Raw genomic sequence first — 19748 nt, forward strand, 5'->3', positions numbered from 1 at the left:
GGGGGTGTTCATTATTCAAACATAAATGGAAATAAGCTTCATCATTTTCCAAATTATTTCATCGTTGTAGCCCATTTTCTGGACAAAACAGTTTCTGCAAAGTCATGCAGACAAAGCACATTAACTGAAAAGTTAAAGATGGCGAAAGGGATTTTTCACAACATGGCAACCCAAAAAATGTTTTTCTCAATGGGAACAAAAAATGTAGTAACATTTAAAAAAGGCCTTAATTGCAGTTTCTCGAGTGCCCCGTTTTATGGCGGTATCCCTTTCAATTTGATGCCAAATGGTAATAACGCCGTAGCCATAAAAAAATGAGCGACGCAATATATACAGTATCTGTATATAACTGATCTATTAAATCTTGCAAAAAGTGGAATGTACAGCATCTCTTTTAGATCACCATAACCTACTGACAGGAAGTATTATACCTTTGTATTTCAATATGACAGAAAACATGTATTTAAAGAAAGGGAGGTGTAACTGGAGATAAGAAGAAAGAGATGAAAAATGTTTTTATAATAATAATAAAAATAACGATAATTGGGTTTCTTTTGCAGCATTGCTCTTCTTATCTCTGGCTGCAAGCGTCTTTTGCATGTTCCTCTTTTGTCGCGCTGCTTGATTGCAGCATCACCGCCAGTAGCTCCTAGTAGGCTACTCCCTATCCACTTCCCATTACCACTGAAGTCTGCCTGCCATGTTTGTTATGTAAATATGGCTTTCTTGTGTTATTGTTCATGTTTTGGATGTTACTGCTTCATGTGCTTTACATTATGTGTACTGAGGAAGGGTTTGTGTATAACTAAAAGACTTACTGCTGTAAAAGTCACGCAGTAGGATAAAGAAAAAAAGTTCACTAACCACATTCATACTCTGGTGGCAAACAAACAGTTTGCACATGAACACCAACTAATTAATGGGATCCAATGGGGTCTGACATGGCACTGATCAATAATAATATTGACATACTGTAGTTTGTGGTTAAATATGGTTAAAGATAACAAGTCCCTAAACTCTAGTTTCCTGTCCTTCTTTCAACGAGAACGTAACTTCACTTTGTATTTTCAATAAAACAAACTCACTTCTCTGTCTTTCCTTGTGTCCTCCAGGTTTGTTTGGCTTTGTGTTTGGCTTCATAGGAATGATAGTGTATGACGGCCAGCGGGTCAGACAGTCAGGAATATTTCAGGGCTACAACACCATCACCTGGACAGTTGTTGCCTTACAGGTGTGATCATTATATTTCTTTTCGGTCTGATATTTGCCAGTTGTCAATGAAATGCATTTGGTGTACAAGCTCATATACTTTTTGTTGTACAGGTTGTCTTCATGTTTTGTGTAATACTTTCCAACTTTGTCTGCAGGCTCTGGGCGGCTTGGTCATAGCAGTAGTCATTAAATATGCAGACAACATCCTCAAAGGATTTGCTACCTCTCTGTCCATCCTCGTGTCTACACTCATTTCATATTTCCTGTTGAAGGATTTTAACCCTACACGGTAAACACATACATGCTCATGTACACTCCCCCAAGGCTTATTTTTGGTTTGCAAATAATTAGTCCATTTTTAAGTCAGGCTAGCAGCGTGGCTCTATGACTGTCATTCTGATGGTTGGTCCACCACTTTGGTAGCGACTGAAATATCCCAACAACTATTGAATTGACTGCCATTGAATTTGCATTCAACACTTGTGGTCCCTATGTGACCCTATAGACTTTGACATTCCCCTGACTTGTCCTTCAGTGCCACTATGAGGTCAACCCATCCTCTATCCATACCACGATTTCGGTCACATTGTTTCTTGTATGAGTCAATACTTTTAGTTTTTAGTTTTTGGTCCAGACAACATTTGGAAAAAATCATTTCATCAGCCTCAGCTGTACTTCGTGTTTAGTGCTAATTAGCTAATGTTAGCATGCAAAAATGCTAAACTAAGATGGTAAACATTGCAAACAATAAATATGCCTAACATGAAACGTATGCCATGAAAGCATTGTCATAAGCGTTAAGCTCAAAGTGTCTAAGCACAGCCTCACAGAGCCCATTAGCATTGTTGTAGACTTGTTTACTAAGCATGAGCTGACTACACAATTGTTTGTTTGGTTGTTTAATTCACTTTTAACGCCTTGATATTTTCTCTCTTTTGTTTCCTGTTCCCGCCTTTCTCACAGTGTATTCTTCCTAGGGGCAGGGCTGGTTATTGCTGCCACATTTCTCTACAGCAATGAGCGCAAACCTGCCAGTAACAGCGCCATCAAAGTATAAAAGGAGACCTCTGTGAAGTGGGCTGCCTGACAGAAGTGATGGCAGGCAATCGACATAGACCAAGCAAGACTATGAACTTTGACATTGAGTTTGGCATGCGGAAATTAGGAATGCAGGAAATTTTGATGTGATTGAATCTGTTACTGCCGAACAACAACAGATGAAGGCTGTTGAGGCTGAATGTTCACCGTTATACTGGAGAAATGCTGCTTTGTACAAAAGAGGGGGGTCAATAATATGAAATACGTTTACTTTGTATATGTACTTTTTAAGTTTTTTTTTTAATAAAGTACAGGAATGCAGTGGAGCTAACCCATGTCATCAGACATTATTGACCGAATTATCCCATTGAAACGTACTGTGAGTGAAATTTACAGGGACAAGGAGGAGATTATGGTGATTGGCACGATAAGTATTTAAAAACAGTTTAATATACTGTAGGCCTAAGAGACCACAATCCTCGACAGAACTTCCATCTAGTGGTGGAATGAGGTGCAAACTTGCCGCAAAGAAGAGGCGTTAACTTGGGTCAAAGATGGTGAATGTTATTTTTTATATGAGATCAGATAACGTGGGAATAACTGCTTCAACCTTGCTGCTCACAGTCTAAGTATTTATATCAAAAACATTCTCATTCTACTGTTTATTTAATGCAAAATAAATAAATATGAAAGAACTAATAAATAAATTAAGGCTTTTTTTTTTACAACCAGCTCAGCCTTGATCTTTTTTTCTTACTTCAAAGTGAAATGAACGGCTACATTGGAGCGTGTGTGAAGTGTATGTTTACATACTCTCTCACACACACATACATGCACACACTAATACATTCCCACATAGCTAGGCTTCTTTTCAGCTCCAGTTGCATTGCACTCTGAAAAACCAAACCAGTCTCTATAGCAACAGATGGCTGAATCAGCTGCGGTGCCGCGACAAATGAAGACACACTGTATTAATATAACCTATTTTAACCTCTTTGAGTACTTTACATTTACAATAGCCATTTTTATTCAACAATGACCCTGAAAAATAAAAGAGATTGAGGCAGATGAGCAAAAATACACATTTTTCCTATTATACCAGTTTTTCTCCTTCTGGTTTTGTTTACAGTCACAGATAACCTTTGCATAGTTGTGGATTTCAGAGCACATGAGTGTATATGAATAGAGATTGTGTGTTATGATGTGGACAGACAGGGGGAGAAAAGAGCAGGCAGATTGGGAAGGTGAGGTGTGAACCCGGAGAGAAGCACAGATGGAGGATGAGTCGTGAGTCCTGTGTGAAGTGGCAGGCAGGGTCTTGGATTGAGCCCAGGATGAGCCACAGGACAGGCCATGACACAGGAAACCTTCATCTGGGATTATCTGCAGAAGCCTACTGCAAAGTAATATATGTTGACAATATGAGGAAAGGCTGTAATATACAGTACATCCAGTGTTAAAAAATGGCACTAATTTAACTCAATCATGTTCAAAATGCAGTCTGGTTTAATTCCACACCTAGGAAACTATTTAGAGTGAATTTAGGATTCCCGGGTTGTAGGAAGATTTATGTAACTTGGTAGTGCAACATGGCCTGATTAGTGCCACATCAAATCTACCTTAGGTCTGAGTACAATTTGGCCCCATTCCAGCTTTCACCCTCTTGTTTTAAATGTGTTGTATGGCACTTTTCCAAGTCATTACACTTACTGAAAGCATAGCTGACATTATTAACATTATTTAATATGTTAACAGCTCCAACTCCTTTCTCTAATAGTTTTTCATCCATCTTAATAAAATACCTGCTGCACGAGGGAGGCAAGGGATTTAAAAATAAAAGAAAAAAAGGTTTGGTGTATTAGCAAAACTCCATTGAAAACTACAGTTTTTCTTCCAGACCTTTATGCGAGGTGGGCGCTCTTAATACAATCTGACTGATGCATGAGTTCATCTTAACTTAAAAAGATTCATATAATTCTGTTTTAAATGATCTGAATACATCTTTTAACTCTGGTGCTGAGTGTGCTGAAGGCCTTTGTTGGCACTATCGAGGTTTAACCAGCCCGCAGGGATTCTTTTGGCTGACTTTTTCAATCAAAATGTCTTCAGGTATCAAGTTATACAAAACAAATGCTAACTTTAAACTTGTCAAGGACAGTTTTTTCTTGTGTCTCTCTCACTCTCTCATGCAATAAGATCTACATAGGGATGCAGGATGCAGTTCTTGTTGTGGTCTAATACATCTGTGGTATGTCTAAAAACAGCGTTCCTTCTTCGCTAAAAGCAGGCAGAACTCCAAAAACGTGGTGGGGGCAAAAAAGCATTGATGCAACCCGGGATCTTGACACTAGTTTGTTGTAGACTCCCATTCTGACACTGTGCTGTGTCAGATCCCGGATGTAATATCCACTCTGGCTTGTTACACTGGTCCACTTAAATCTTTCAGGCATAATGAGTCACTGGCGTCTTGAGCACAGGGAAACCATCAGTTCTCTCTTCTCTGATAGGCTTCGTGGCTTCGTGACTTCATCACCTTCATACCCCTTTTCTGCAAGAGGAAAAAATTATACTTTTGTCCGTGCAACCATTTGTCCCTCTCATTTTGGCGGTATGACTACAAGGGGCGCCCCTCTCCGAGGCCTCCACATTAACACTTGGGCGTCGTTGGCATTCGGCCTCCCCAGCGCATTGGGAGGGATGGGCTCTTGGTAGTTGAGGATGTGCGGTTGTTCCTGGTAGGGACGACCCACCAACGAGGCCCGAGAGCCCAGAGGCATGTCAGGGTCCACAGCAATGTCCACCCGCATCCGCCAGCGCACCGTCTGCAACACGATGCGTTCCTGGAAGAGGAGAGCAATGTTTTAGCAATATGGTTGATACTGTGTTTATGTGTATGTGTATGAATGGTGTAGTCTTCTATTATAAGTAAATGAGGAGTTTTCTTAAAAGCTTAAGTTGATTGCGTATCATGTCCTATACTGCTTATAGAGTATAGTTAATGTGCATCCTAATAAATGGTGTGTTTGTTTGGCATAGATACATAACTTTAAAGCTCAGCTAGGTATGCTCTTCTTCTTCTTAAATAGAGATGATCCAATACCAGTAACTGTATCGCCGCCGATACTGCCTACAACGCTGGCAGTGTATGCACTGATACCATGTAATAAAGCCATAAAGAAGATCTATGTTAAGTAGTTTGTTTATGTTATTTTTCCATTTTAACTGACTAGATAAAAAGGAAAGCTCTGTGGCGTTCTTGTTTGTGTTTGTTCATGTTTCACAAAGAGTATAACCTAACCCGTACCGACAACACAGCTAGAAATCATATCACTTCCCTACAGGGATTGATAGTATACAGTTGGTAAAACATAATAGAATATATGACACACTGGTATCGAATCAGTACTCTGTGTCACAATTGGTATCTGGAAGCAAAAATGGTATCTGACCATCTCTACTTTCAACTTATTAACCAACAATTAAGAAAACAAGCCTGACAACCTTGTCTATAATAACGGAAAAGAAAATAACTCAAAACATGACAATAAATGAATACTGTAAACATTTAGATACACATTTTAAAGGTTCCATGGGATGAAAATGTCACCTTATGATGTCTTTTAACATTAATATGCATCCCCCAGCCTGCCTATGGTCCCCTAGTAGCTAGAAATGGCAATAGGTGTAAACCAAACCCTGGGTATCCTGCTTTGTCTTCTTGCCCCTTACGAGGTCATAAGCCTTCTAGGCTTTCAAACGAGCAAAGTGGCAGTTAGTCAAGGCCCCCCCCAGCCTCCACCTTGCCCCCTCCCCTCCCTCCTCAAAAGCTACAGACTCACAAATGGCACACACTAAGGAAAGCTCACTGTCGGACTGGCTCCAGTGGCTATAATTCTGCACCAAGGCTGAATTTTGGGAAAGAAACTTCAGATACAGTATTAGAGGACCACTGAGATCTTTATAAAAGAGACTTCAGGTACAGTAGAGGACCACTAAGGCCTATGTAAAAGCATCCAAAGAGCACCATGTCATGGGACCTTTAAGCTAGACGGACTCGGGTCAGGCTGCTCTCTGTGTGTTTGTCCTACCTTGGTGACGGAGTTCATGGCCACCAGCCAGGTGATGAAGCTCTGGTCCCTAGTGATGTGGGTCAGCATTGGCGTGTTGCTGTTGCTGATGGGTACTGCCCAGGTCACGCTGGGGTAGAAGTTGTCATTCATGCCGACCGTCAGACGAGACGGTTTGGACGTAGGTCCAGTCAGTGTGACTGTCTCGGTGGTGTTGCCGTACCAGGGGTAGCTGACGCCATCTGAGTCGCTGATGGCCTTGACCCGGCCCTCTCGCAGCTCCGGGAGCTCCCAGCTGGACCTGCGGCAGTGGACGGAAGAGGACAAGGTGAGAGGATGAGATGAAAGGCTTTTTTTGGCAGTGGCAGGTGCAGGGTTGTGGTCTAGCTCCTCAGTGTATGATAAGTAGAGAGAGGTGTGCACATGCAAACATTATACCCACCAAAACACACACACTGAGCTCATTCAGTGGTTCAGCGGTTAGGTCTTATAGAAACACTTACATGCCAATATCACCATAGGTGTTGTAGAACTCCATCTGGGTACAAGCCTGGATCCAGCCCACCACCCAGGTTTCATTGCGGGGCACTGGTGGCATCACAACACCTGCTGAGGCCCTAAAGTAAGGCGTCTTGTAACGGAGCACAATCGGTGAGTTCTCCTCAATGATGGTAGGACACTGGTCAATAGAGGCTGACACCTCGTACACCACAATGTTCTCCCGTCTGATGCGGGGCTTGCATGCAATGCTCTGAATACAGCCCATAGTGCAGGCGACAAGCAAAATGAGCAAAACCAGAGAAGAAGGGAGCAAATGATACCTGGCCAGTATGCACATCAGTCCCCTCCGGGGTCCACCCTTGCCTGAAGAGCAGATCTAATCTTTTAATTGCCCATCATCCCTGATTGGTTGTGGAGGAAAAAAGGACACAAAGTGATGGGGAGTTTTACAGTCACCATTGATGAAACATAGAAGCGTCCAACTTCATATTTTCAGGATGATATGGGGGTGAACACGCAGTGGGGCCTGGGGGGGAAGTATCACAGATCTCCGCAGCCTCCTCCCCCCGGTCTGCCTGCTGACTGCCGCACTGCCCTTGGCGCACGTCCCCAGAAACTGCAATCCGACCTCCCCTGTGCTGCTGCTGCTTCTCCGCCGTGCGTCCGGAGGCTTCTCTATTCCTTGTCGAGTCCACACGCCCGGCTGCACGTCGGTGCCACTTGGTCCTGCTGCTCTGCTCCCGGCTCTGCGCTGTCATGTCAAGTGGCGACAGGTCAGCCAGGTGCGTCAGAGGAGGGGGGCTGGATGCCTTTTGTTTGCTTGGCTTTCCTGTAGCCCTACATTCGCGCGGTGCCCTTAAAAGAAAAAAAGCTGGCTCTTCATCACCTTGACCTACATGAAAAGAAGCTTCATTAAATAAGCGATAATGTGTCTAATAAAGGCGTCAGAACATGGCTACAACAGGCTGTTTGAACGGTTTCCTCGCGGTGGGCTTCCATTCTTGGGGATGCATTAATGGTGCATCATGAATGGAGGCAGCGAGGCAGCACAAACGGGCAGAAAACAGTGATTATACCCAGCCGCTCGAGCGTCTCCCGGTAAGTCGTCTCATCCTAATGTCTTCTCGAGCTGGTGTGCATCGCGAACCGTAGAGCATCATTTTCTAGCCGCGGGTCGACTCGTTCGGAGGTGCTGATGCTAGAGAGGCAGGGGAGGGGCGTCACCCGACCTCTGCATTGAAAAAAAAAAAACAAGTGCAAGTGGGTGTGGCTACATCCCTCCTATGTCAAACCCCATTGGTCGCTGAAGTCAACAGCGGAAGTGGTGTCATTTTGCTCATCCACTTCCTACCCTCCAATACTGACACGCATTCACCGGTTAACTCGGCTTATTGTTTTTGTCGGCACCCCGCCCGTTCACGTCTGCAGCTGCTGGTGCTGTTTTATGATCGGTCGTTTGTTCGGTAACGTGTCTCAGAGGCTGCCGAGCTTGCTGTACCGGGTGTCGCTAATGATGAAGCCGCAGGTTGTGTTCGTGCTGGGCGGGCCTGGCGCCGGGAAAGGGACCCAATGCTCCAAAATTGTGGAGGTATGAGAGATGGTCAAAGAAAGGACAGTGAAACATACTGATTCGGATGGTTAAAATTAAGCATATCGTGGTGAAATGGTATTTAGTGAATTTTAGGATGGTTGTACCTTTTAATATAGCCTTTTTGTGAGGTAATGTCTACATTTCAGTGACTTCCGGTTGTCCTCTAAAATGAACCTGTGTAGCCAGCTAACGTTAGGTAGTTAGCCATACAGTGTACAGTTTATCTACGGGAATACAGAAGCTACAAATTACCATTTAAATGTTTTTTTTAAATATTCAGAAACTCCCCGGTATTAATTTATGTGTACTGAGTCAAAACAGTAAAAAATTCGATGTATTTAGGCCACTGTTTAATGTTGCAAGATTACAGTTAAACGCTTAAGTAACGTCCGCTTTTTCTATGTATACAGTACGAATAGAGCCAGCAGGAGAGACCCTATTGGCATTTGCTCTATGTTGTAGCCTTGACCCACATATGCAGTTGAAGTTATGTAACGATCAGTATACGTGTGGAGTGGGCTTGGTCACTCCACCTTCGGCTTTGAACAAACAGAAACAGATGGGGACATGTACTGGCTGAGTCATCAGTCCAATGGCCCGGGTTTGACAATTTCTTTTCGACAAGCCACCCACAGAGTTTGAAAAGCCAGAACTCTACTTAAGGATGCTACTTTCATGTCTGTTTGAAAGTCAATCTCATGAAAGCTCGTGAAGCTTCAGCTCTATTGAAACAGCCAATGAGAGCTTCTATAAGAAAGACTTTTTAACTACTTCTGTTTACGGAGTGTTGGCTGCCGTGCTTTAAGTACAGTGCTGAGGCCTAAATGCATAGAGGCTCCTTTCATTAACTACACAAGGTCCGACTTCTCCGAAGCCTGTGACTGAGAAGATGTTAGAATGTCTGTAAAGGCTGGTTTTTCAAATGCAGAGTCAATAGAAATATACAAACCTTTTTTTTAAATGACCATCTGCGCTTTCTTCTCCCCCAAAAATTGCTTGCTATAAAGTGCTTTGCTTTGATGTAAAATTATCATCCAATGAGGTCAATTTAATCTATTTAAAAAAAAAAAAAAATGTTTTTCTCTCAGAGCTACAATTATACCCATTTGTCAGCTGGGGACTTGCTGAGGGCAGAGCGGGCAAGAGAGGGGTCAGAGTTTGGACAGCTCATTGGCAACTACATCAAGGAGGGCAAAATTGTCCCTGTGGAGATCACCATCAACTTACTCAAGAAGGTATGCACCAAATACATGCTGTAAATTGAAAAAATATTACATTTTATTGGTAGCAATCCAAGACCATATCATGAATGATATGGATAATTTCTAAAGTTTAATATTCTATTGGGTTTTGAAACAGCTTTCAATGCTAGGAAATAGAGTAGATGTTGTGTGTCATTTACAAACCGCTATGTCAACGAATTCACATTAGGAGTTCAATATTTCTGTGTTGTTCTGTTTCATAAGGCAATGGAAGAGACAATGCAGAAAGATGAGAAAAAGTTCCGTTTCCTCATAGACGGTTTCCCCCGCAACGAGGACAACCTTCAGGGGTGGAACAATGTCATGGATGGCAAAGCAGATGTCAAATTTGTGCTTTTCTTTGACTGCGGCAACCAGGTGCGTCATGAAAAACCGCAAAGCTAAAACCCTTCTAGCAGTTTTTAGATCACAGAACAGAGGACTGAGCTGATGTCCTCAGAGACATTTTACACCAAGCACACAATCTGTCTTTTTTGTCCACAGGTTTGCATCGACAGATGTCTAGAAAGAGGGAAAAACAGTGGACGTACTGATGACAACAGAGAAAGCTTGGAGAAAAGGTACCATCCTTCAACATTGACAAAATATGTTACGTTAGACTTTAAAAGTACTAAACCCCAGAAGTATGCACTGCTGCCTTTAACCATTAATTGATTTCATGAACTCATTTCTGTCTGTAACAAAGTACAACAAGCATATCTGATCGGAATAGATTTATCTGAGCCATATAGCTGACTGTTGGATGCCTGCACATATTTTTGACCTCATTTGAGTCCCCTGTGTCATCTGACCCCAATAACCAGGCATATTATTCTTGCAGAATCCAAACCTACCTGCAGTCCACACAGCCAATCATTAAACTGTATGAGAAACAGGGAAAGGTGTTCACTGTAGACGCCTCTCGCTCTGTGGACAAGGTGAGTAAACCGCATCGCCTGTAGGAAAGCATGTATGAGTGCTACCCGTAGATTTAAGAAGGGACACTTTGCGTAACATAACAGTTTAGTTATGTTTGTTTTAAGGTTTTTCACAACATGGGTGTTCTTTCATTATTTTGATCATCTCTCCTTTCAGTACTAACATTTTACTTATTAACTGCTGAGCTCTGTGGATGGAGTAGTCTGGCTTACCAGATGTACGTTCTCCACCATTTTTGACTTGGATGCTTAATCTGTGCAGAATGATGCTTGGGCAGAGTTTTACGCTAGAATGCGGTTTTCACAATCATCTGCTGAAAGGGGGAAAGTTTATCTGTGCTTACCTTAAATCTGAGTTTGCAATATGTGTTTACCAGCTGTAACTAATTTTGAAGCCAATCGTGGTCAAATGTGCAACTTACTGAAGTAGGAGACACCTTGTGTCTAGGTAAACTTCTGAAATAAAAAAGGAGTAGATGACATGTTTAATTTGGTAGTGAAACCTTTTTTGTGAAAAAAAAGCACTTTTATATTATATCATTTTTAAATACAAATATGTTTTTAAACATACCCACATTTTCATTTTATTTTAAAGTTCTCATGTTAGGCTCATTTTCAAGTTCATAATTGTATTTAGAAGTTGTACCCAAATAGGTTTACATGGTTTAATTTTCCAAAAACAAGATATTTTTGTTGTACTGCACATTGCTTCTGCCCACTTTTCACCCTGTTTGTTGAGCTCTCTGTTTTAGCTACAGAGTGAGGCGTCTCACTTCTGTTCCATCTTTGTTGGGAGTTGCACATGCCACGTACCTTGGTAATAACAGCTAGCCATTAAGAAGCAGAGCAGGAAGGCGTGCCACGCTAGCAGCTAGGCGAGCTTTATGACGTGTGTTGCAAAGTGACTCACATTCTTGACAGAAGTAAAGGCTGGACTACAATAGAGCTGTTTGGAGCGGTTTGTGAACAGTGTTTTCTGTTTTTCACTTCCAGATACATATTTCAGATTAGAACTGAAAATATTGATTTAGAAGTCAAGTGATAGAAAATCCATTTGCAACTATTTTAGTAATTGATTAATTGTTTGTTTTTTTATCAGGCAAAAGTGCCAAGCATTTACTGGTTCTCTGGTATTTTATGTAAATTGAATATATTTTAGTTGGTCAAACAAAGCAATCAGGCTATAAACATCACTTTTTATAAACTTAATGATAAATGAAATAATCATAATCCTTAAGGAAATTTATCTTTAGTTACAGCCCTACTTAAAATAGGGGTCCAAGTCTCAAATGGGAATTTAAAATCTGTCAGATGTGACAATTTTTCAAGCCGTGTCAACTCATTCCTGAATCTCACCAGTGAAGTTGATGTTGTAACTATTTAGAACAGTGCCCGAAATGAAATGTTCAATTCCTTTTCTATGTGTTTGACTTGTGATCAGAGTTCGTAATACAGGAAGCACTTCAGCTTACTTTGGTTAGTTCAAGATTTAAAGTGACTTGGGCTAAAGCTGAAATACCGACTTTGTTTGAGTACACCTATGTTTCTCTTTCAGGTGTTTGCTGATGTGAAAGCCATTCTAGACAACGAGGGTTGAGTTTCTCCAGCTGCCAATTGCATTCATTTACCTTTTTTTTTTTTTAAATTTTAAGTTTTCTTTTTATCAACTGCAAGTACACTATAATAAGTTTATATGTCCATTCAGATGACTTTTACTTTTGGTTGATTTTTTTTGTTTTTCCATTTCTTTTGTAAAGATGTTGCACTGTTTGTGAATGTGTGTACGATATGTATTGGTATGGATGTGAAGTAGTGTTGCCTAGCAGCTACTTGTAATCAATCTGCCGTGCTCGGAAGAGCTCACAGCTCTTCTGCACTCTTTCATCATAGTTTGAGGCCTTTGCATAGGAGCAAACTTTATCGTGAGCTTAGATAAGACACTTTTTATGTCAATGACACTTCTAGTAGTGGAAGTATCATTAAAGAAAATAGTCTTCATTCACATATCACTAATGTCTTCAGAGTATCATGTGATTGGAAGCAGCCTTAATGCTTCAGACCAAATAGTTTGACCTGATGACGGCGGCTAGGATTGATTTAAGACTGAGTGAACATCCACTGGCCTCCAAATAAAATGCATAAAACATCTGTCTCATGTTTAATGGACAGCACTCCAGGGACTGTTGTTTTGTGCCATTTAGAGTTATCCAGTATTTATTTCTGTGATAATGCATATTTGACTTCATACCTGAATGTCTCCACATGCTCCATCACAGCTATGAGAAAATAATCTAAAACATTTTGTCAAATTTGCACAGTATCAGTTTAAAGCATATGGGCTAAAACTCAAAAGTAAAAACAATAATTTTTTCCCCTTTGTCTAGCTCAGTTAATCTAAAACACTTATTTTATTTAATGTGATGGTTGTATATTTATATAATGTTTTTTTTTGTTATTTCTGTAGTACTGTGCTGAAGTCCACTACTTAAATTAAAAGTGTAAGATTTGGATCAAGTAATCAATTACTAAACAAGAATTTAAAATTCATAAAACCCCGAGCACTTGGTCGCTTTCTGCTGTATTGGCCAGCAGGGGCCGCCAGACATCACCGCACAATGCGAAAAGTGATTGTCTGTTGGATTTTCTTTTTTTTCTTTTTTTCACAAGATGGAAAATTTCTCTTCAGTAAATAATGCTGAAATAAATCATTATCAGTAAGTAAAGCGTTTGTGTTTTTATGTCAGCATTCTTTCATATATTTAGTTTTCTATTTAGCTATTTAAATTTCTAAATCAAATATTTAAGTGTTAATGTATTTATTTATGTATTTCTTGATGAATAAGGCATATTAGATTTATTATATTATGGTTTTACCACACACACACACACAAGTTAATCAATTGGTTAACTAAACCATCGATGCTTTTCCAAATGCTAATGCTGAGTCAAGACACAATTTACTTGAAAATAATGAACACCTTTTAAGTGCTACATAATTCATTTTTATTTTCATGTACAGTATATATACACATACATATACAGTATATATAAAATCTGCAGTAAGACATTTGCTTACACATTACTAATATTCCTGAGTGTTTTTTTAGCTTGAGGCCTGGTGAATCGGCATTTTAAGAGCTACACTCAATTGATAATCAGCTTCCAAAACCGTACCAACATGCGTGCACTTGAAAGGGCAATGTACCAAATTTGAAATCTAGCACACCAGTAGTTTGTGACTATATAGTCAGAGTTGTAACGCATTCATAGTTAGTCTGGGAAGGTAGCAAATAGAGAAGTGTAAATGTAAGGCACTGTTAATACACTGGTTTGTATGTGTGCACTATAATACATAAAGTTAGATAAAATACAGTCAAACTTTAATGATCCAGCTGACATGCATCATTGCAGCACCAAAATGTAATAGCATACAGCAAAGAAAAAATAGAATATAAATAAAAATATAGCAAGTGCTGGCATGGGATCTAACAACCATTTTCAACATGTCAAGAATATTTTAAGTAAAAATATTTGAATGAAAAGTATGAAAATATATGAATTACAGCATTATGAATATGTGCAAAATACCATCAGGCTAGAAATGATTGAAAAAACAAAAATATCTACATAACCTTTTTTTTTGAATGAATGAATGACAATATGTACATATTACATAACACAAGCTATGAAATGGCAAAAAAACAAGCCCTTGTGTTAATGACAAACTTGACGTAAAAATATTCGTACTCTGCCAGCAGATGGCAATCTGAAAATATATATTATCTTATTTACAAAAAAATAAACTAATGAAAAATAACTGCATAAACTGTGAGCACATTATTGGGCAATATGTATACCGATGTCTAAAGCAAAACTGTAACAGTGATTCACAATCCAATGAGAGAGGACTCTCCTTCAATGCTGACATTCTGTTAAGATGTTTGCATTTAAAGAGAAATGCCTGCTCATATTTTCACATTCAAAATGTACGTTTTGTTGTTAGACAATCACAACGAAAGCATAAGCTTCTACAATCTTTGAAATACCAAAGAGCTTACATAAAGTAATGTGCATCATTTACGAATGCATGAAGAGATAACTTTGTTTTATCGTTTGACAACTTGGCAGCTGAGGCAAAAAGAAAACAAAAATGACACACAGCGAGACTAGTGGCCTCAGCAGGAGTCCACCAGGCCTGTGTTGATGTTGCTGGGAATCCTGCGATACTGAGCCTTGGTGTTCGTGACTGCGCCGTGCTTCTGTCGCAGATGAAGCCTCAGCTGACTCTTGTGTCTGAAGTGGAGGTCACATTTTTCACACTAATGATAAGAGACAAAAAAAATTAGAATCACTATATACAGGGACGGTTTTAGCCACCAACCCCCACAGCCACCGTTCATAGCTCTCTGGGATTACTACTCAGGATTTATAACTATTGATAGGCGCGTGGAGAGGGGATTACTCTCTTTTTAGCCAGCAGACAGTGGATAAGGAGGAAGGGACTGACAAGGAAGCTTACATGATAAGGCTTCTCTCCAGTATGAATGCGCATGTGGCTTTTGAGAGTCTGAAGGTGGCGGAAGTGAGTTCCACAGATCTCACAAGGGTACGGTTTCTCTCCTGTGTGAATTAACACATGGGCGCGAAGATGGGCCACCTGGAAGAGAATTAAAACATATATTAAAACAGATACACTTCAAAGCAGTGGTTTGACGTGGCTGGGTTGGCTCAGTTCGAGTCCGACCTGTGACGATTTCCTCCGTGTCTTCCTCCTCGCTCCCCCCTTTCTCATCTAGCTGTTCCGTCCATTAAAGGGCGGAAAAGCCCCCAAAAAATTGGCAGTAGTTTGACATTTGCAAAGCTTTTTTTTCTCACCTGGACAAATCTGGAACCACATGTCTCACACTTGTATGGCTTTTCTCCAGAGTGAATACGGGTATGGGTCTTAAGGTTGGCTGGCCGGTTGAATTGTGCGCCACATATGTTGCAGTGGTAAGGCTTCGCACCTGGAGGAAGATCAGCAGATTGTGCATTGACCAAAACAGTCACATCCAGAAAGTCAACTTGATAGTACTTTATAAAGGAAGTTTTAATTTTACCAGTGTGAACGGTCTTGTGGCTGGCAAGGTTGCCCTTGTAGCGGAAGGCAGCCTGGCAGAAGTCACACTTGTATGGCTTGTCACTGTGCACCTGGGCCATGTGTTCTTTCAGAGAATCTTCATCTGTGAACTTGGAGTCACACCCATTGCAGAAGTGAATGGTGCTTTCTGCACAAAGAAGCAACAAAATCAATGTGAATTTAACACACCTTTGTGGTTTTGTTTGACAAAAAACCTGTGAAATCATTTGTTATAACTTAAATATAGTATGGCACTTGTGGAGTCCACTTACCACAGTTGGAGGAGGAATACTCTGAGTTCATTTTAGTGGTGTCATCTCGGCTGTAAGAGTCAGGAGAAAGGTGACCCATTTCCATGCACTGGGGGCTGTCGCAGCCACAAGAGGAGCATCTGTGGTAGCTGCACACAAAAAAACAACCACAGAGTTTAACTTTATTGAAAAGATAGCCCCTTGAGATGTAGCTCCTCATTTTTGAGGGGGTCCTATTAATACAAATACATAGTTATAAAACATGAATAAACAGAACAGCGTTACATGACAAACATACACTACAAATACACAGCTTGCTCACACTTTCACCCACAAAAACTGTTTCAAGAAGGACAGTTAAAATAAATACATTTAAAGATGAACCCCACCCAGGGAAATTGCCTTCTGGATTTAGGCTGTAGCCAGTTAAGTGATTCATACATAAAACAATGGTGAGTTCTGTATAGACACCTCAAAATAAATCTACATAGAGAATTAAAAACAACATTAAGAAGTCTGAGATTAGTGTCAGAGGTGTTCTGATAGACAATATCAGCGTCATCAATAATAGGCCGTATAAACTGGGAAATTATTATTTTTGTAACTTGAAATGTAAAACAATTAATTGAGCAATGAAGTGAACTCTGACAGCCATATGTGTTAAATAGTAAAATCAATAGGGGGCTTAAATGACAGTTCAGGGTCAATCCAAAGTCCAAGACACTTGAACAAATAAACTCTCTCGAAATAAATATGCAAATCAAAAGGATATGTTTGATTGCGTTGTACCAAACACCATGCCGCCGGATTTATTCTTATTCAATAAGACTATTGTTATAAAAACTAATTTTAACCAAATTAAAGTCAAACCGTAATGAATTCTGGTTTTGTAATAATAAGAGTAAATAACAGTTTTAAAGATGCCTAAAGATGAACATGGCATTCAGAGTATATTTGAGGTAAGGGGTCCAAAGGTGGACCCTTGTGGTACACCCTTTCCCACAATTGGTAATCAGACTAAAAACGTTGAAAAACAACAAACTATTGTTAAGATAGGCATTAAACCACAGGAGAACACTTTAATTTAAACCAATAGAGTACAGCTTGTCCAGAAGGAGATAGTGACCGACCCTACCAAAAGCCTTAGAAAGATCAATGCAAAGTGCGATTGTAAGTTGGCTTTTATCAAAGGATGAGAACACATCATTTGTAAGTTTTAGAAGGGCAGTGGTGGTGAAGGAATTTAGTCTAAAACCAAAATGAATACGACAATGAGTTGGAGTTTTACCTGATGGTGCTACAGGTGCTGCTGCAGCTGTCAACACTCTGAGACATGAGGATTTCTTCTCTATGCTCGTCGACTCCCTCTTCTGCCTGGACCTCACTGTGTCCACTTGCTACACCACTCCTGCAGGGACTCAGTGAGGGCAACATGGATATGGCTTCAGTGCTGCCACTCCGAGCCGCCTTTTCATTCTCATCAGGAGTTTGGTTCATAACGATCAACTTGTACTTCTTCCAATTGCGGGCCTTGACGTCTGTGGGGCAGTCTAATGGCTGTCTGAAGCTCAGTGTGGCGTTTCTGCTGCTGTTAGACTCAGTGGGTGAGTTGGGCTGGCAGTCAGATCTGAGGGGACTTTGAGGGCTGCAAATCACACCTTTGCTAAAGCCTGGAGATAATGTTAGGCAGCTGGGTTGCGGGTGCTGAATGCTCTCTTCCTCCATGGGAAAGACAGGCCTTTGAAGGCTCCTGTGGGCTCCATCTGGTCGGATGATAGTGGTGGGGAAACTTGGGTGGGATGGCACAGGGTGGGAGATGATGGTGGTGGACTCATTGTGAGCCATGTTGGCGCTGGGTACCTCTGAGCATTGTTTCTGGGACAAAGCCCCTTCTCTGGGAAGGTTGCTGACCTTATGTGAACCTTCTAGCTTCCCAGCAGGGATATGGAAGTCACCATAGACGTGATAGGAACCAGAGGTGTTGATCCCCCTGAAAACGTTAGGGATGTAGCTCCTGCCTTCCTGGGAAGGGGAGGAGGACACATTGTGGATGTTTCTAAAGTCTGGCTCTTTCTCATCAACAGGCCTCAAAGCAGGGATCTCCTCGGCCAGATGTGATGAATTTATCTGTACCTCTTCAATCGGGTGCCTGTAGAAACATGTTCATTGACAAAGTTATGTAGTTATTAACTCCAACTCAGATTCCTTTCATTTTTTACCAAGACATTAGAGTGTTTCTTGTTACATTTTCAATGTTCCTTTACCTGGACTTGATGAACCGTTGGCAGGTGTCAACCACATGTTCCATCTGGAGGTAAATGGCTGTGTTCATGGTGGCCAGGACCAGACTGTCTTTAAGGTCCAGACAGGATGTGTACATGAAGTCCAGCAGGATGGAAAAACCCTTGGGGTCCACTTTGGGGTCTAAGCTGATGGCACTAAGGCTTGTGTTTTTGGGGTCCATGAACACAGAATAAAAGAAGCCACTGTAAGACAGTAAGAGAGAGGGTTGCACAGATGAGGAAAATTATTAATTTGGTAGGAGGTAGATATTAAATTAGATTATAGGGTGTGATTGTGTAAGGGACAGCGATTCACAAAAATGATGTTTAATGTAATTATATAAAATGTATGTAATATGGTCACAAAGGCAAAATTTAAATAAGTAGAAAAAAGTCTATAGGTAATCATGCTGCCTGTCAGATGTTGTGATGGTGCATACCTGCAGGCCACCAAAATGGCCTTGTGAGCATGAAAATGCTGTCCATCCACCTGAATGGTGACATCAACCAGAATGTTCCTGCTGCGGAGGCGGTTGAAGTTGAGCAGGACGTCACCTGCATGGCGTGTGAATTGAATGCAGCCATCTGCAGACGTGGCCATGCTGTCACAATCTGAACAAGGGCAAAAATAATAATTAGTTTGATCATTTCGAATAATCTAGAATCGATCCGCGGCTATATACAGGCACACAAGGGAGGTGCACATGCTGTAGGCATATAGGCATATAGGTAGAAAAATAAAATTGTGTATATTTTTATAGTATTTATTATACTCATTATACATGTTTATCTTAATGATTTCATTCTTGATTCTACATTTACCACCTTGTTAGCATCATGGAAAAAGAATAAGAAATCCCAAAGTTTATTATGGAAAGGAGTTCCATTTTTTGCGTAGATGTTTTGTATACTGGCACCAACATGAGCATAATTCAGATTTTCAGATAAAATAAATGAAGTCACAGTGATGTACTATGGACAAAAATAATACATGCAAAACAAAGATATTACAAGTAAGTTTTATTTTGCAGCCTATATGGGCTTTAACCTTGCTAAATTCTAATACACTGAGGAGGATCATCTTAAGACCTAAGAAGTTAAGCCGGACTTAACTCACATAGCTTATTTAACAGTCAGTTAATTATACAATAATGAACACTCATTTAAAATGATCAACTTCTCTAATACAAGCCATTTGCCTTCAGAGGTTATAATTAAAAAAGAAACAAGGTTTGAACCTTAAGTGTCTTGACAGTGTTTTATCAGAGAGTGGCGCCATTGCAAAGAGAAATAGTGAAAGGGAGATACACCAGATCTTTAATGATGGCGTTATTAAAGGGGCTATGATTAATATTTTGAAAATTCTATTATTTAAAACTGATTTATGTTGGTTTTTTTGGTAACATCTGCATGTAATTTAAAACAACGTGATTTTGAGTCGACAACAAAACTTAGCCACAGACAATAGGCTATTATAGATACTATATATACACTCACATCCAATATAT

At 40.5% G+C, this 19748-nt stretch overlaps 4 protein-coding genes across 4 annotated transcripts in view; 2 read left to right on the top strand and 2 right to left on the bottom strand.

The window, feature by feature from the left end:
• The window catches only part of slc35a3b (solute carrier family 35 member A3b), an 8897-nt gene extending 5932 nt beyond the window's left edge, over positions 1-2965 (top strand). Inside the window, exons 6-8 of the mRNA XM_034887044.1 lie at positions 1113-1231; positions 1368-1501; positions 2176-2965. Of these exons, the coding sequence (XP_034742935.1) occupies positions 1113-1231; positions 1368-1501; positions 2176-2269 (347 nt within the window). The 3' untranslated portion in view covers positions 2270-2965. The remainder of the gene's footprint in view (positions 1-1112; positions 1232-1367; positions 1502-2175) is intronic.
• A 256-nt stretch (positions 2966-3221) lies between these two features.
• Positions 3222-8035, bottom strand: fam78ba (family with sequence similarity 78 member Ba). The gene is made up of 4 exons (XM_034887045.1): positions 7895-8035; positions 6821-7710; positions 6339-6618; positions 3222-5090 (listed from the first exon to the last, which is right to left on the bottom strand). Exons 2-4 carry the CDS (start codon positions 7153-7155, stop codon positions 4848-4850), a joined length of 858 nt encoding a protein of 285 aa, XP_034742936.1. The 5' UTR covers positions 7156-7710; positions 7895-8035; the 3' UTR covers positions 3222-4847.
• Positions 8036-8134: 99 nt separating this feature from the next.
• cmpk (cytidylate kinase) lies at positions 8135-12736 on the top strand. The gene is made up of 6 exons (XM_034887046.1): positions 8135-8406; positions 9498-9644; positions 9876-10028; positions 10155-10231; positions 10492-10588; positions 12144-12736. The coding sequence occupies exons 1-6, from the start codon at positions 8263-8265 to the stop codon at positions 12183-12185; spliced, it is 660 nt and encodes a 219-aa protein (XP_034742937.1). The 5' UTR covers positions 8135-8262; the 3' UTR covers positions 12186-12736.
• A 1214-nt stretch (positions 12737-13950) lies between these two features.
• bcl6ab (BCL6A transcription repressor b) overlaps positions 13951-19748 on the bottom strand; it is a 7080-nt gene continuing 1282 nt past the window's right edge. The window contains exons 2-9 of the mRNA XM_034888132.1: positions 18681-18852; positions 18223-18444; positions 17247-18107; positions 15980-16107; positions 15688-15855; positions 15464-15594; positions 15108-15245; positions 13951-14907 (exon numbers count right to left, since the gene is read on the bottom strand). Of these exons, the coding sequence (XP_034744023.1) occupies positions 14764-14907; positions 15108-15245; positions 15464-15594; positions 15688-15855; positions 15980-16107; positions 17247-18107; positions 18223-18444; positions 18681-18852 (1964 nt within the window). The 3' untranslated portion in view covers positions 13951-14763. The remainder of the gene's footprint in view (positions 14908-15107; positions 15246-15463; positions 15595-15687; positions 15856-15979; positions 16108-17246; positions 18108-18222; positions 18445-18680; positions 18853-19748) is intronic.

Source organism: Etheostoma cragini, chromosome 12 (assembly GCF_013103735.1).
Source record: "Etheostoma cragini isolate CJK2018 chromosome 12, CSU_Ecrag_1.0, whole genome shotgun sequence".
NCBI lineage: Eukaryota > Metazoa > Chordata > Actinopteri > Perciformes > Percidae > Etheostoma > Etheostoma cragini.